This window comes from Protopterus annectens, chromosome 1.part2 (genome assembly GCF_019279795.1).
Source record: "Protopterus annectens isolate FY-2018-M chromosome 1.part2, PAN1.0, whole genome shotgun sequence".
NCBI classification, from domain to species: domain Eukaryota; kingdom Metazoa; phylum Chordata; order Ceratodontiformes; family Protopteridae; genus Protopterus; species Protopterus annectens.
Window position 1 is genome coordinate 1083074775 of NC_056727.1, and position 13187 is coordinate 1083087961.

At 40.4% G+C, this 13187-nt stretch overlaps 1 protein-coding gene and 1 long non-coding RNA gene across 2 annotated transcripts in view; one reads left to right on the top strand and one right to left on the bottom strand.

Moving 5' to 3' along the window:
* Positions 1-3570, bottom strand: part of LOC122792241 — a 42151-nt gene extending 38581 nt beyond the window's left edge. Inside the window, exon 1 of the long non-coding RNA XR_006363296.1 lies at positions 3494-3570. This is a non-coding gene — a long non-coding RNA (uncharacterized LOC122792241). The remainder of the gene's footprint in view (positions 1-3493) is intronic.
* Positions 3571-3657: 87 nt separating this feature from the next.
* The window catches only part of TAF12 (TATA-box binding protein associated factor 12), a 254938-nt gene continuing 245408 nt past the window's right edge, over positions 3658-13187 (top strand). Inside the window, exon 1 of the mRNA XM_044059990.1 lies at positions 3658-4027. Coding sequence (XP_043915925.1) covers positions 3863-4027 — 165 coding nt within the window. The 5' untranslated portion in view covers positions 3658-3862. The remainder of the gene's footprint in view (positions 4028-13187) is intronic.

Below are 13187 nucleotides of genomic sequence, written 5' to 3' on the forward strand. Positions count from 1 at the left end.
AGTGTTGAAGGCTTTGTCCAGGTCAAGGTAGGCGGTATGCACCGTCTTCCTCTCATCCGTGGCTTTGGTGACTGTCTCAAAGACGTCGACCAAATTTAATAGACATGACCTCCCCTTGATTAAGCCAAACTGTGAGGGATCGAGTGTTTGGAGGTTGCCAATGTCCTTGCTAATGAGGACCATGATAATCCATTCCATGGCCTTGCAGATCAGGCTAGTTAGGCTGACAAGTCTATAATTTCCCAGATCGGTGGACACACCACTTTTGTGCATAGGGATGACAGTGGCTATCCTCTACTCAGCTGGGATGAAGCCGGTATGCAGGCTTTGGTTGAAGAGGGTGCCTAATGGTGCTGCACGTTCCTGCCTGAGTTCAAGTAGGATGCAGCCTGGGATGTTATTGGGTCTCATAGAGGCTGTATTTTCTGCCTTTGAGGGAGCAGTGATGACCTGTTCCCTACATATAAGGGGAAGGGGGCATGTACTGGGGATGTCCTGATTTACTGATGGCGGGACAAAGGGGTGAAGCTTTCACTGAATCTGTCAGCCAGGAAGTTTGCTTTATCTATGGCATTTGTATACATGGTGTCCTTGACCACCAGTTCTGAACAGATCTGGGTGCTTCCTTTGAGGTTGTGGACATATGTGAAGAAGGCCTTATGATTGTCTCTAGTAGATGTGGCCAATCTGGACTTGAAGTTTGCTTTGGAAGCTTTCACTAGTACTCTTATTTGCTTGTTCAGGCTAAGGAGACATTGCTTCCAATTGGGCACCTGCTCCTTCTTGGTCGTGGACAGCAATTTTTTTCCTTTTGTTACGGAGTTTATTTATTGCAGATGTCCACCACACAGGTTTACTCTTCCTTGCGAAGGATGATTTAGTCCTGTCGGGTATTCCTGATTCTATGCATCTATATAAATGCTCGTATAGTGCTTTGGTGTAATTTTGAATATTGTTGCCAATTCCTACAGAGGGGGAGGGGGCTGTGAAGCTGTTTGTACCATCCCTCAGGAGACTGTAATCAGCTTTGGACAAGTTTTTATGTCTGACCCTAGCTAGAGAGGTTGGGAGAGATGGTGACTTCAAAAGTGACTGCTTTATGGTCGGATCTTTCCAGGGAGGATGATAGCATAGGGATGCTGCAGTGGTTACTCATGTTGGTTAATACCAAGACCAAGATATTATCACCTCTTCTGGGGGTATCAACTACCTGTTCCAACACGTTTGCATTGACAGAATCAAGGAATCTCAGGGCATTTTTGTTCTGGCATGAGTAGTTCTTCCAATCTATGCTTGGGTAGTTAAAGTCACCCAGTATCAGGGTAAAGGGTTGAATCTTGATAGATTCAATCAGGTCCAGATAGGAGGATTGAGCATCTTGAGTCAGATTTGAGGGCTGGTAGCTAGCTAGGATTTAAATGGGGGTCTTGTCAATGGTTAACTGCACCTGGAGTGTCTCCTGTGCGTCATACTGTTTGACCAGCCTGGAGATCTGTATGTCTTTAATATATATTGAAACTCCATATCCTTTGGCTTTACTGCCACAGTTTGGGGTCTGAATGTATGATAGGATGAGTAACCAGGTAAAGCTTTGGTGCTCTCCATCGCGTTGAACCAGGTTTCTGTGACTGCACAGATATCAGCAATTTCCAAGGTTAAGAATGCTTGCAATGGGTGCAGTTTAATGTTTTGGCTCCTGGCATTTAGCAGCATGATCTTTAATTTGTGTTTTGTTGAAAATTTCATGTTGGTAGTTTTAGCCTCATCACTTTTCCTAAAAAAAGGCACTATGGGGGAGGCAAGAGCCTTTGCCAGAAGCCCAAGTGAGACAGATGCAGGCCATCTCTGGCAAAGCATCTTGGTCTGTCGATCATATCTTCCCAGGCTGTCAGGTACAGGATCTCCCTGGAATAACACCAGAAACTAAGCCAATTGTTAAAGTAAATCATTTTCTGTTTGTATTGAGGCATCATTCTGGGTGACGGTAGAATGCTGCTTAAGTCTAGGGACATACCTGCCTGGGATGCATAATCAGCCAGCTCAATCATGTCTCTCTTCATATAGTCCAGGGAGGTATGTCCCAAGTCATTCATGCCAACATGGACTCTGACAGTACCTGTTGTTGAGACTTGAGTGTGTATGTGATATGGCGGATTCTGGCCCCTGACAGACAGCTAACTGCGACTTCCTCCTTATCCACCTTGGTGAGAGGCACATGTGTGTGTCTCACAATGGAGTCTCCTATGAAAAGTATGTTGGGTTTATGGTTAAGCCTTAGTGGCTTTGAGACACAAGTGTGTGGTCTATGCGTGGTATGTGGTGTAGAGTGCTGTGTAGATCACTTGTGTTTTTGCCTAGAGATCTCCTTTGCTTAGGTATGTTTATGTTGAGAACCTCCGCATATATGGGTGTGTGTTGTGTAGGTGTGGATGGTGTCTGAAGTGTAGTAGTGATTATGTTGACAACCTTTTTGGTGCCAGACATACTGGCTTGAGAGGGAGAGAGCATGGACTCTAGGTTCCTAATGTAATTGTATCTCTCACAAATTGTGTTCCTAGGTGGTAGTAGATGGTTGTCTGTGTACATGAAGCAGTTGCTACACTGTCTCAGGATGCCCATACCAGACTGACAGGGGAAATTGTGAGAAATTGTCCATACATATTTGTCAGAATCTGAGGGAGAAAGGCAAGGAAAGTTAAAGGGTAAGCTTAAAGCCCAAACCAATACTAAGAGGCTTAGAATAACACCTACAATTTAGACAGGCTATAAACGAGCAGTAATAAAAGCCACAGAAAAGATGTAATTAAACACTTTAGAGAACAAGCAGCAAGTAGCAGGAAAACGCAAGATGAAGTAACACAGTAGCAGAAAGAAACACAAATACAGGAAAATTATAAGCAGCTGAACAACGTGCTTCTTTATTTTTTTTATAAAGTGGACAGTAATATGACAATATTGAGTAATCATCAGTTGTTTTCGTAATAGGCGCAGTTACAGCTCTTAACTTCCTTATTCAAGAATTAGTAACAAAGTCAAAACATAATGGGTACAGTACAAAGACCCAGAATCAGGAACGCATTTTAAATACCACCTAAAATATCAGTAGAACAAGAAGTTTGCATACTTAGGAAATTTCTGAACAAAAAAATGGGTGCAAAATGTAACCCATTACATTACTGACTGCTTGTAATCCACGAAGATTTACCAGAATAAAAAAAAAAACGCATTATAAGGAAGTAGGCAAAAAAATCAAAGAAAGATGTGTTTAAAGTTTCCTTACAAGCGAATACTATAACGAAAAAACATACTCGATTACCGAAGGGGGCGTGCAGCAAGCGTAATCAACAGAGGCTAAAGGCGGTGCTTGCCACTACCCACCATGGGATAGTAGACCCGACAATAGCCCGCAAAGTACTATTTATTAAAAAATATATATCTAATTAAAAAGTAAAACTTAAATAAAGAAAATGAAACGACATAAAAATGACTCCACCTGGCAGCGGCTCCGTCAAGCGTCCTGTTTCTCCCCAAGTCTCATATTTGATTCAGGCCGCCCGTGGCACAAGTCACCTGATGCAGCCTAAGCCAATACGAAAGCCTGCTTGCTGTTTCATCTAGCAGCCTGAACAGTCTCCATTACGACGTCGTTTCTACGCCCCAGAACGGCAGGAGGACCATCACATCATGACCCACTAATAAGGCGTAGTAGCTTTATTTTTACGTGAAGATTTAAGAATTTAAAATAGAAAGTTTACTACTTTTGAGAGGGGAAAACAAAATAAATAAAGAAAACAAATCTTTTCATTTAAGAGAAGCAAGACTTGCAGAAGTTCAGTGACCTGCAGGCTAAAACACAGTAGCTATGACTCAGTTTGGACAGCCCGCTTTGATCAATCTTTCTAGCTATTCTCCTTCAATCAAAACAGAGCCTGCTAGTACTCCTCCACAGACTGTTATGGCCAATAGTTCACCAGCAGTAAAAATGCCAGGTACTCCTGGAGGACGCATGAGCCCGGAAGGTACCCAGGTATGTTGGCATGAAGGTATATGCAAGACTTATTCAAAGTATTATTAGTTTGATGTTATATCTCTGAGCCTTCAAGGATATGTATTTTATTTAGACCCTAACTTTGGAACTGTGGTAGTATAATTGTTACACATTTGTTAACACTGAGACCAGCATCACTGTAACTGCCGCTGGACATTATGAAGAAAACGTGATGACAGAAATGCTGTCATCTTCTGTTATTGCTGTTTGTATACATATGGCTTCACTTGTATGCCACTAAAAGGAAGGAACCTTGTTGCGTTATTGTGGTCACGGAATCCAGAAGTGAGGCACATACGGTATGTTTTGTTGTGAGTGAGAGCCTGGTTTAGAGTCATACTTAACAGATCATTAATAGTGCTGCTTCACCCCAGCGCGCTGCAATCCCGTACACTACAGCTCCCGAACAATGCTTCTGGGACTGGGACACGCTCCTTTTCATTTCGCTGCCTACTTACTTGTCACCAGTTGCATAAAACTATGATGGTTCTTCCCACCAGGTGGTGTCAGCAATATTCTCGGAGTATGCATCATTTTGTTTGGTAGCTGTTTTCTGTTATTTTTTTGTTCCATTTTCATTTGTTGGTTCATGTTTACATAAGAGTCATCCAGGACTGGAATCGCCTTGCCAGTACCCACCTTCATACTCATAGGGCACATCCTGCCTCTTAGTGCCTATACAGTCGTCAAGATTTGCCATAAGTGTTTTATGTGCAGAAGATTATTCCATAGGCTGGATAATCTAGCATGTCTTATTTATTGATGGAGATTCAGTTTTTAGTTCCAGTGTTTGTTTGTCATGTATTTTTAGTCGTGTAAGAAATCGAGTAGAGGTTGGGTCCTTAACAACACACACAGAGCTTCAAGTTTGTCTTGGTAGCTGAATGTCTTCAATTATATGATTTAGGAACCTCCTGGGTCTTTCTAGATGCCTGGTGTGTTTAGATAGATGCATATTAAAAGGGGCATTATATTCTGTAATTGGTCTGAACAGGGGAAGAATATAGAGACATGATAACGTCTTTTGACCTGGTTGAGATACTTTTAGTTATGAACTGCACTAGATGGAATGATTTCATGAGTACTGTTGCTGTGTGGTGGTCAAAGGATGGAGGTTTGTCTTTGTATGTGCAGAGTATCAATCTGGAGTGGGGTGTCTACTGTAACTGTTGTCGGGGTTTGTTCTCCAAAAGTGATAGTGCTGCACCAGTTACCATTTTAATACACTGTTGACTTGTACGGCTTAAGCCTTATTGTGCAGTAACACAGTTTGCATTTAATTTAAACCTGTTTGTAATACACCATTGACTTGTACAGTTTACAGCTTGCTGTGTAGTAACCCAGTGTCAGATGGTGAGCAAATGATAACACCCAGTTTGCTGTCATTGGCAAATGTTGCTCTAGCCATATGTGTGGGTTAGTGGTTTGTGTATCTAAGAAGTCGATGTGTAACACAAAGGATACCCAGTGTGAGCCCTGAAGACTGAAAAATGCACTATTTAACTGTGTGTGTTCAGACTGGTTGCTGTGTATCTTAAAACATAAAGGTCTGCATTTAGGCTTTTACAGTTCTAGCTTGGCGAGTAGTGTCAAAGGTTTTAGAGAGCTCCAGGTATGCTTTATGAACTTCAAGGCCACTATCTACAGCTTAAGTTAATTTCTTGAAGAAATTTGCTTGGATAGTCATGATCTCCCTTTAACAAAAACGTATTGTTGCTAGTCTAGAGTAGCAAACTTTTTTTATTTTTTAAATAGGGTTTATGAAATCAGATTTAATGTATTCCATGGCTTTGAAATTAGGCTTATCTCTTTTTTTTAATTTCTCCAAGTTTTTTAGGTTTGTAATACCATGATGGGAATGGGCCCCATTCCGAAGTCAAAGTTTAATTAAAGTTTATGAACTTAGTATTGTTTCATTCTTTGATGTTAGCCAGAAGTGCTTTTCGCATCACCCGCAATGTGCCCAGTAATGACTCCTCCTGCAATTTTGTATGGGGTTACATGTATTAGTAACATGTCCAAGTACGACTGTAAATATTTTATAAGACCAATTGCTCCTACTATTATTGGAATTGTCTGAGTATCCTTCTTCCACATTGCCCTTGTTTCTGCTTGCAAATCCCAGTATTTTATGGTTTTGTTTCTCTGTATTTAAGACATGGTAGTCACTGGGAGTAGCAATTTACAGTGATCAATGCTACTTTTCTCTTCTTTTCCTTGACTAATAGATCTGGTTTTCTTGCATCTATTTTTTTAACTGTTGGTAACAGGTGATCCCCATGTGATAGAAACATTTTCTGTAATGGTTTGTGGCTAAAGTTTCCAGTGTTTTTCAGTTGCTTCAATATTATAATCTTTGCATAATCCCCAATGCAACAGTCCTGCCACATTTATGGCTAAAGTTTCCAGTGTTTTTCAGTTGCTTCAATATTATAATCTTTGCATAATCCCCAAATTGTCTGTTTCTTCCATATGTTCAGTGGACTTTGTAAACCAATATGTAAGTAGTCCACTGTCTTGGGCCACCAATGTTAACCTTCTATCTTTTTGGTTTAAATTCACCTTTCCTTAACAATTCCTGCTTTTGATCCTGATCAGCTTGAGGTTGTTCCAAGAGTTTTCTATACTTGCGACTGTATTTATGCATTTTCCACATTTGTTGCCTTCTCATCTGATCCTTCACATTATATTATTTCCTTTGTTTTTTGGCACATTCAGTTTCTGCTTGATTAGATTTGATTTTCATTCCTGCTTGACGTCGATATGCTTCTACTAAACTAATCAGGGAAGTCACCTTATACTTATTCTCCTCATGTTTCAAAACGTTCACTATGTTTGGGTCTTGTGAGGTCAGCAGATATGTATGAAGTCCCATGATTGCAGATCTATACATGGAAACCAATTTTGAGGAGGTCCATACCTCCTTCAGAACAGGGAATATATAGTCTTGATATACACTGATTTTTATAAATCATTTGATGAGCATGAAGCATCCTTCTTGTTTTCCTATCCAAGGGGCCAGCCAGTCATTCCAGAAGTGTAGATTAGGACAGGAAGAGCAAATTGGTTTTTAGCTTGGACGTTGTTCCTAGATGTTAATGCTGTTTTCACTATTAATTTTACTCTTCTAAAATATTCTTTAAAAGTTGTATTCACATTTGTTCATGTTTTATTGTTGATCCTTCATCAATTCCGAAATATAAAATGTATGTACTCCCTCTTGCTAAAGTTCTTTTATATCAAATTCCTGTCCCAAACTCATGTTTTCTTGGTGCTGCAGCTTTCCAGCTTTAAAAGTAGCTTTTGCACATTTATTAAGCCCAAATGACATTTATATCATCTGAAAGTTTTGACCATTTGCAGTTGTGCTTTCAGTTCCTCATCTGATTAACTATACAGTTTTAAATCATCTACAAAAAGAGTTGAGAAGTCTTTACACTTCCTTGTTTTGTGGGAGCCAAATTGTAGCCATGACCTAATCGATTAAGTAGACAGCTTAATTGGTTAAGGGCAAGACAAAAGAACAGTAGTGACGAACAGTCACCCTAGAATATTCCCCTTTGAATTTTTATTCCTGGAATAATAATTTGTCCTTTATCATGCCTGTTTTTTGGCCTCAGTAATGTAACTGATCAGTATAGCATGTATCTTATACATTTTAAGCACCCTTTTGACCATGGATATGGAATACTCTTGAATGCTTTTTATAGTCTATACATGCCATACCTAGTTTCTTCCCCGTTCTGTAGTTTTCCAATATGACTTTATTTAACAACAAGTGATCCTTTGTTCCATATGACTTTCTTTTCTTCTATTGCCATGACTGAGTTTTCTTCTAAGTGACTATAAACTTTGGCATCAATTCAATTTTATAGTTTACGTTGTCGGAAAGCAACTTGTTGGTGTATAGTGTTTAGGATAGCTTGTTAATTCGCTGTTAAGTAGGAGCATTGTTTCTCCTGTTTACTAGGTTGGTGTCCATTTGGGTTTCGCATACAAATAATTCTTACTCATGGCGAAGTCTTCATGTTAAGATGTTACTACTTTTAGCCAGAAATTAGTACTGCATCTGGGCTTGGGATTTTCCAGTTAGGGGCTTTTCTTAACTTTATTTTAGTCTCTGTGGCAATTACTTCTTCCCATTTTATATCCTGTATATTTTTACTTTTTATGTCAGTTTAACATTTTTATGTTCCACAGGATCTTCAAAATGTATCTGTTTTCTTCTTTTTTGTTGGTGGTTCAATTCCATTTGCCTTATTTCCCAATTTTCTATAAAATTGTTTGGGTCATCAGTAAATTGCTTATTTTGCACTTTTCCTTTATATTTATTTGCATACTTTCAAGTTTTTCTGCCTGTGCTGATATTTTTGCTTTATTATTTGTGATAATGCACAATAGATCCTGATCTGTTCTGATACAGCGCATTGCTTTTATCATGTCTATCTTTCTGAGTATTTTTGTGGATCTATTCCCTCTTGTATACTGTTCTAACAGTGACACATTTTGTCTTAATTGCTTTATAGTTTCTTGTATTCAATACTTCCATGATGGCATTTGATTTCTCCCCTTTCTTTCCATTACTGCCCTGTGTTTTTGTGGTAAGACTGTTATTAATGTAGCTGCACAGTAATATATCCTGTTTACTTAGTTATATTGCATGACTGAGCAGTCCTAATTATTGTGTTCATTTGTTTTATCAGGCTTGTAAAGTTTTGGGGTTTTATTGACTCTCTGTAGTCTATTTCTTTCATTGATCTTAATATGTCTGTCCATCTGTATTAAAATCAAGTAAGTCTTCTCTTAAAATCATTTTCTTCTAAACTGAGGACACATTCTTCATTCTCCATGGTCTGCAGGCATTCTGTACAAAGTTCTGTAGCATCTTCCTGTGCCACATCTTTTCAGTTTCATCCTGAGGGTTGCCACAGTTTTCTGTTCCTTCCCTTGCTGTGTAACTGCAACTGAACCTTTGTACTGATTTCCTGTGGAAGGCTCCAAAGTGTCCTCATATGGCAACCAATCAGATGTTTCCTACTCCACTGGTTTCTCCTTAATTTGGGGAGTTATTTCTGTATCCTGCTGTGAAGTCATTAAAGTTAGATTTTCTGCTCTGAATCCTTCAGTTTGCAGGTAATCCCATAACCTCAATTTCTATTTTTTTTAACTTCTCCATTAGTAATCCTCTTTTTCTACTGTTCTTTGTTTTCTTACATTTTTTGTATTGTAAAACTTTCCATCTCTGGATGCATTTGCCTGTATTTCTCTTCAAATATCTTTGGTGCTGCACTGTTTGTATTAATTAGTTTTCCTTTCCCCTTTGCATAAATATTGCACCATATTAAATCTCTTTCTCATGTCCATATTTCTTTGGATGTCTCCTGTTCCTTACCTGAGGGACTCGTTTTTCCATCATACTGTAATATAACCTTTGTTAGACTTACTACACTAAATCCTTCTGTTCGCAGGTATTCCATAACTTCAACTTCTATTATTTTTAACTTCTACTTTACAAGTTTTCTCTTTTACATTCACTCTTTGTGATCTTATTTTTTATTGTGAAATTTCCAAGCTCTAGATGCCTTTGCATGTATTTCTCAAGTATCTTTGGGGCTGCTTTTTTTTTTGTCTTGATTAATTTGTCTTTCTTCTTTGCATAAATATTGCACCATATTAGATCTCTTTCTTTCCCATGCCCATATATCTTTCAAAAACCTCTGGATTTTATTCTTTATATTTTCACACTTCCCAGTTACTTCTTTTTCAAAATGTCCCAAGGTTTCTTGACTTGGATAATGTTTTTCATAATTCTGTTACATTAATGAACACATTTTTATTTGAAGCTCCTAACAGTTGTTGTGCAGATATTTTTCTTTTCCTCTCATTTCACTGTTAATCTTTTGTATATGTTCTGTCTGGAAATTCTGAGGTTCTTGCATAATAGTAACAGTACATAATTTCTTTCTTATCCTCAGTAGTGCACTCTGTTGTCTTTATGCCTCTCTTAGCCTATCAGTTTTTGTGGACAATTACTTCCTTTTACAACTGTGGGGCCATCCTCCCCCTGGGCCTGGCCTAGCACCATTGTAGGAATGTTTCTGTGTCTTAAGGATTCCACACTGTCATTTTTTCCATTCCTGTCACCTGTGTGCCAACCAGGATTGGGCATTTTTTTTATCCTTGGTCTTGTGCATTCATCTGTATTTTTAACCTATTTCTGTCCTTGATGTATGCTGTATAAAATACAGTCTGTATATTGGTGTCTTTTTGGTGAGATTCTGTGAAAAACAGGGTCCACCTCATGAATGGAATTTCAGCACGTCCTCAGGAAAAAAAGGTATCTTTGAGGAATCAAAATCCTGTCGCCCACAGTGTCAGTTGAACCATGGAAAGGTTAGGCTTGGTGAGAGAACTTGTGTCTTGTGTGATTAGATCCACCCTGTGAGGTAACTTGTGATGATTTCCCCTGGCTCGATGCAGAAGTAGAGGGAACCAGTGCTGTTGCAGCCAAAAGGGACTCGCCAAGAAGATTTTGGGAGCATCCTGTTGAATCTTGAACAGGGCTTTTAGAATGAACGGAAAGGGAGTGCACAAAGAAACCTCCCCTTCCAAGAAAATGAGAGGGCATCTACCTTCCACAATGGAGGACCTGGGACTGGCACAAAACAGAGGAAGTTGTCTATTCAGAGTGGAGACAAAAAGATCCACACGAGAAGTACCCCACTGGTGGATAATTCCAGAAACACATCCCTGTCAAGCATCCTTTTGTGGGCCTGAGTTATGGACCTGCTCAGAGTGTATGTCGCAGTGTTCTGACTGAAAGGGATGTAAACTACCTGAAGAGTCCCTTGATACTTGACAGCAACAAACCAGAAGTGCCAACCAGCAAAGAAGATAAGATCTTGTTCCTCACTGTTTGTTGATATACCACATCACTGTGGTATTGTCTGTGAATACCTTGAGAGGCCCTGGAGAGAAAAGAGGATGAGAGCTCTTTTGCTGGCTCTTCGGGGCTTTCATTTTTTTGACATTGATGTGGTCCTTCTGCTGATGAGGTGACCACACCCCCTGTACTTTTAGGGAGCCAAATGCCCCCCCCCCCCATCCCATGTCTGAAGTGTCTGTGAACAATCCATGAGAAGGAGGGGGGGGGGGTAAAAAAAAGATCCCTGGATTCAGAGACAGCTGCTGAATCCACCAGTGAAGTTCCTGTTTGAGACGAGGAAGAAGAGGAACTACAAAGTGTAGAGGATGTGCATATTGGAGCCACACTGACTTCACAAAGCACTGAAACTTTCTTATGTGAAGTTTGTCCAAAGGGAGCATCGGAATGGTGGATGCCATGAAACCCAGAGCTCTCAAACTCTGTGGTGGTAATGGAAGCCAGAGGAGGAAGAAGAGTTTGAAAGAAAGAAATGAGAGTTGAGGCCTTTGGAGGGGGGCAAGAATGCAAGCATTGGCACCATCTGAATCATGCAACCTAGAAAAACATGATCCTGAGGAGTTGGAGAAAACTTTTTGAAATTTATAGGGAACCCCAGGCTCTGAAGAAGGGAAACTGCAAAATGAAGATTTTGCAAAAGGGTTCTGGAGAGGATATCTGAATCAACAGGTCTTCAAAGACAGGAAATGTTTGAATCTCTCAAAGCCTGCAAAAAGCAGTCACAGGAGAAAGGCATTTGTTGAACACAGTGGGGCAGTAGGAAGGCCAAAGGGCAAAGCAGAGAACTGAATATACCAGGAAGCAACAGAGATGCATAAAAACTTCCTGAAAAGAGAATGGATCAGACTATGGAGATAAGCATCCTTGAGATCCAGAAACACCATATAGGCCTGAAGGAGCAAGAGAGGAAGCAGAGTCTGAAGGGACAACATCCGAAAAGAAGGCACTTTTAGAAAAGTGTTTAGATGTGAGAGGTCTGGAATAGGTCTCAAAGTGCCCTCTTTTCTTGACACTAGAAATAGTCTGGAGTAGAACCCTTCCCTTTGGGACACAGGCACCTCTTGAGTAGTACCCTGAGTCAAGAGATTTTGATTACCCGCTGGGGGAAAAAGGAAGTTGTTCCAAGGAGGCTAAGGAGTGCCCATAAAAGGAGGACTGAATTTCCACACCATGAAGTACCCCTGATGAATAATCAACAGAACCCACGAATCTTGTGTGATCTGAAGTCAAACAGGAAGAGAAAAAGGAATGTGGCTGGGAAGGGACAGAGAGTCAGGACAGCACCTTGTTTGTCCAGAAAGGAACTTCAGAGTCCATGAAAACTGATTAGCCTTAACAGGAGCCCATTTGCCATTTTCCTACCTTTAGTAGTAGGGCGGGATTGCCTGTGAACAAAGGCAGGCTTAGTGGGGTAGTTTCTCTGAAATTTAGGCACAGGAGAAACAAACACATGTTTATGCTCCTGTAAGGCCTTACCCTTATCCTGAAGAGACTTAAACCAGCAGCAGCTTCCCTAAACAAAATTAACTTTAATATCATCAGGTAGATGTTGAAGCCTAAGCCAAGAATGCCTCCTCATCACTGAGCCAAAAACAGCAGCCCTAGAAGAGGCATCTGCTGAGTCATAACTACATTGAATAGAATGAATCACTTGAAAGGAAGTCCTTAGCAAGGAAAGAACAGAAGTTTTGCCCTTGGAGTCTGGAAGATCAGAAATAAGTTGACAGGCCTGATAAAGAAGAATCAGCATATACATAGACTTATGAGTCTGATAATTAATTGCCCTAAAACCAGGGGCAGCTTGTGCTATCGGACTGCCGGTCTGCAGCCCTCCCACCTAGAAAAACAAAGAACAAAAAATCCTGCGGACACTCAGACTGCCTTTATCAGCAGTCCGGATGCAGAGAAAGAGGTACCCAGCAACCTGTGCTGTAGGATACCCAGGAATCTGTGCAGAGAAGCTCCGGACTGCTTCCCTTGCAGACAGGACCAATGAGGAGTGAGCCGAGAGCTCAGGGCCATTGAGGAGTGAGCTGAGAGCTCTCTCTCGGCTCTCTCGGGGATTTCACTGTGCAGGCATCATGCAGATGGATTCTGTTGGCTGGATGGATTATGTGGCTTCGCTGGCTGGATGGATGGGCGTCGTGCAGATGGATTCTGTTGGTTGCTGCTGGCTGGATGGATTATGTGGCTTTG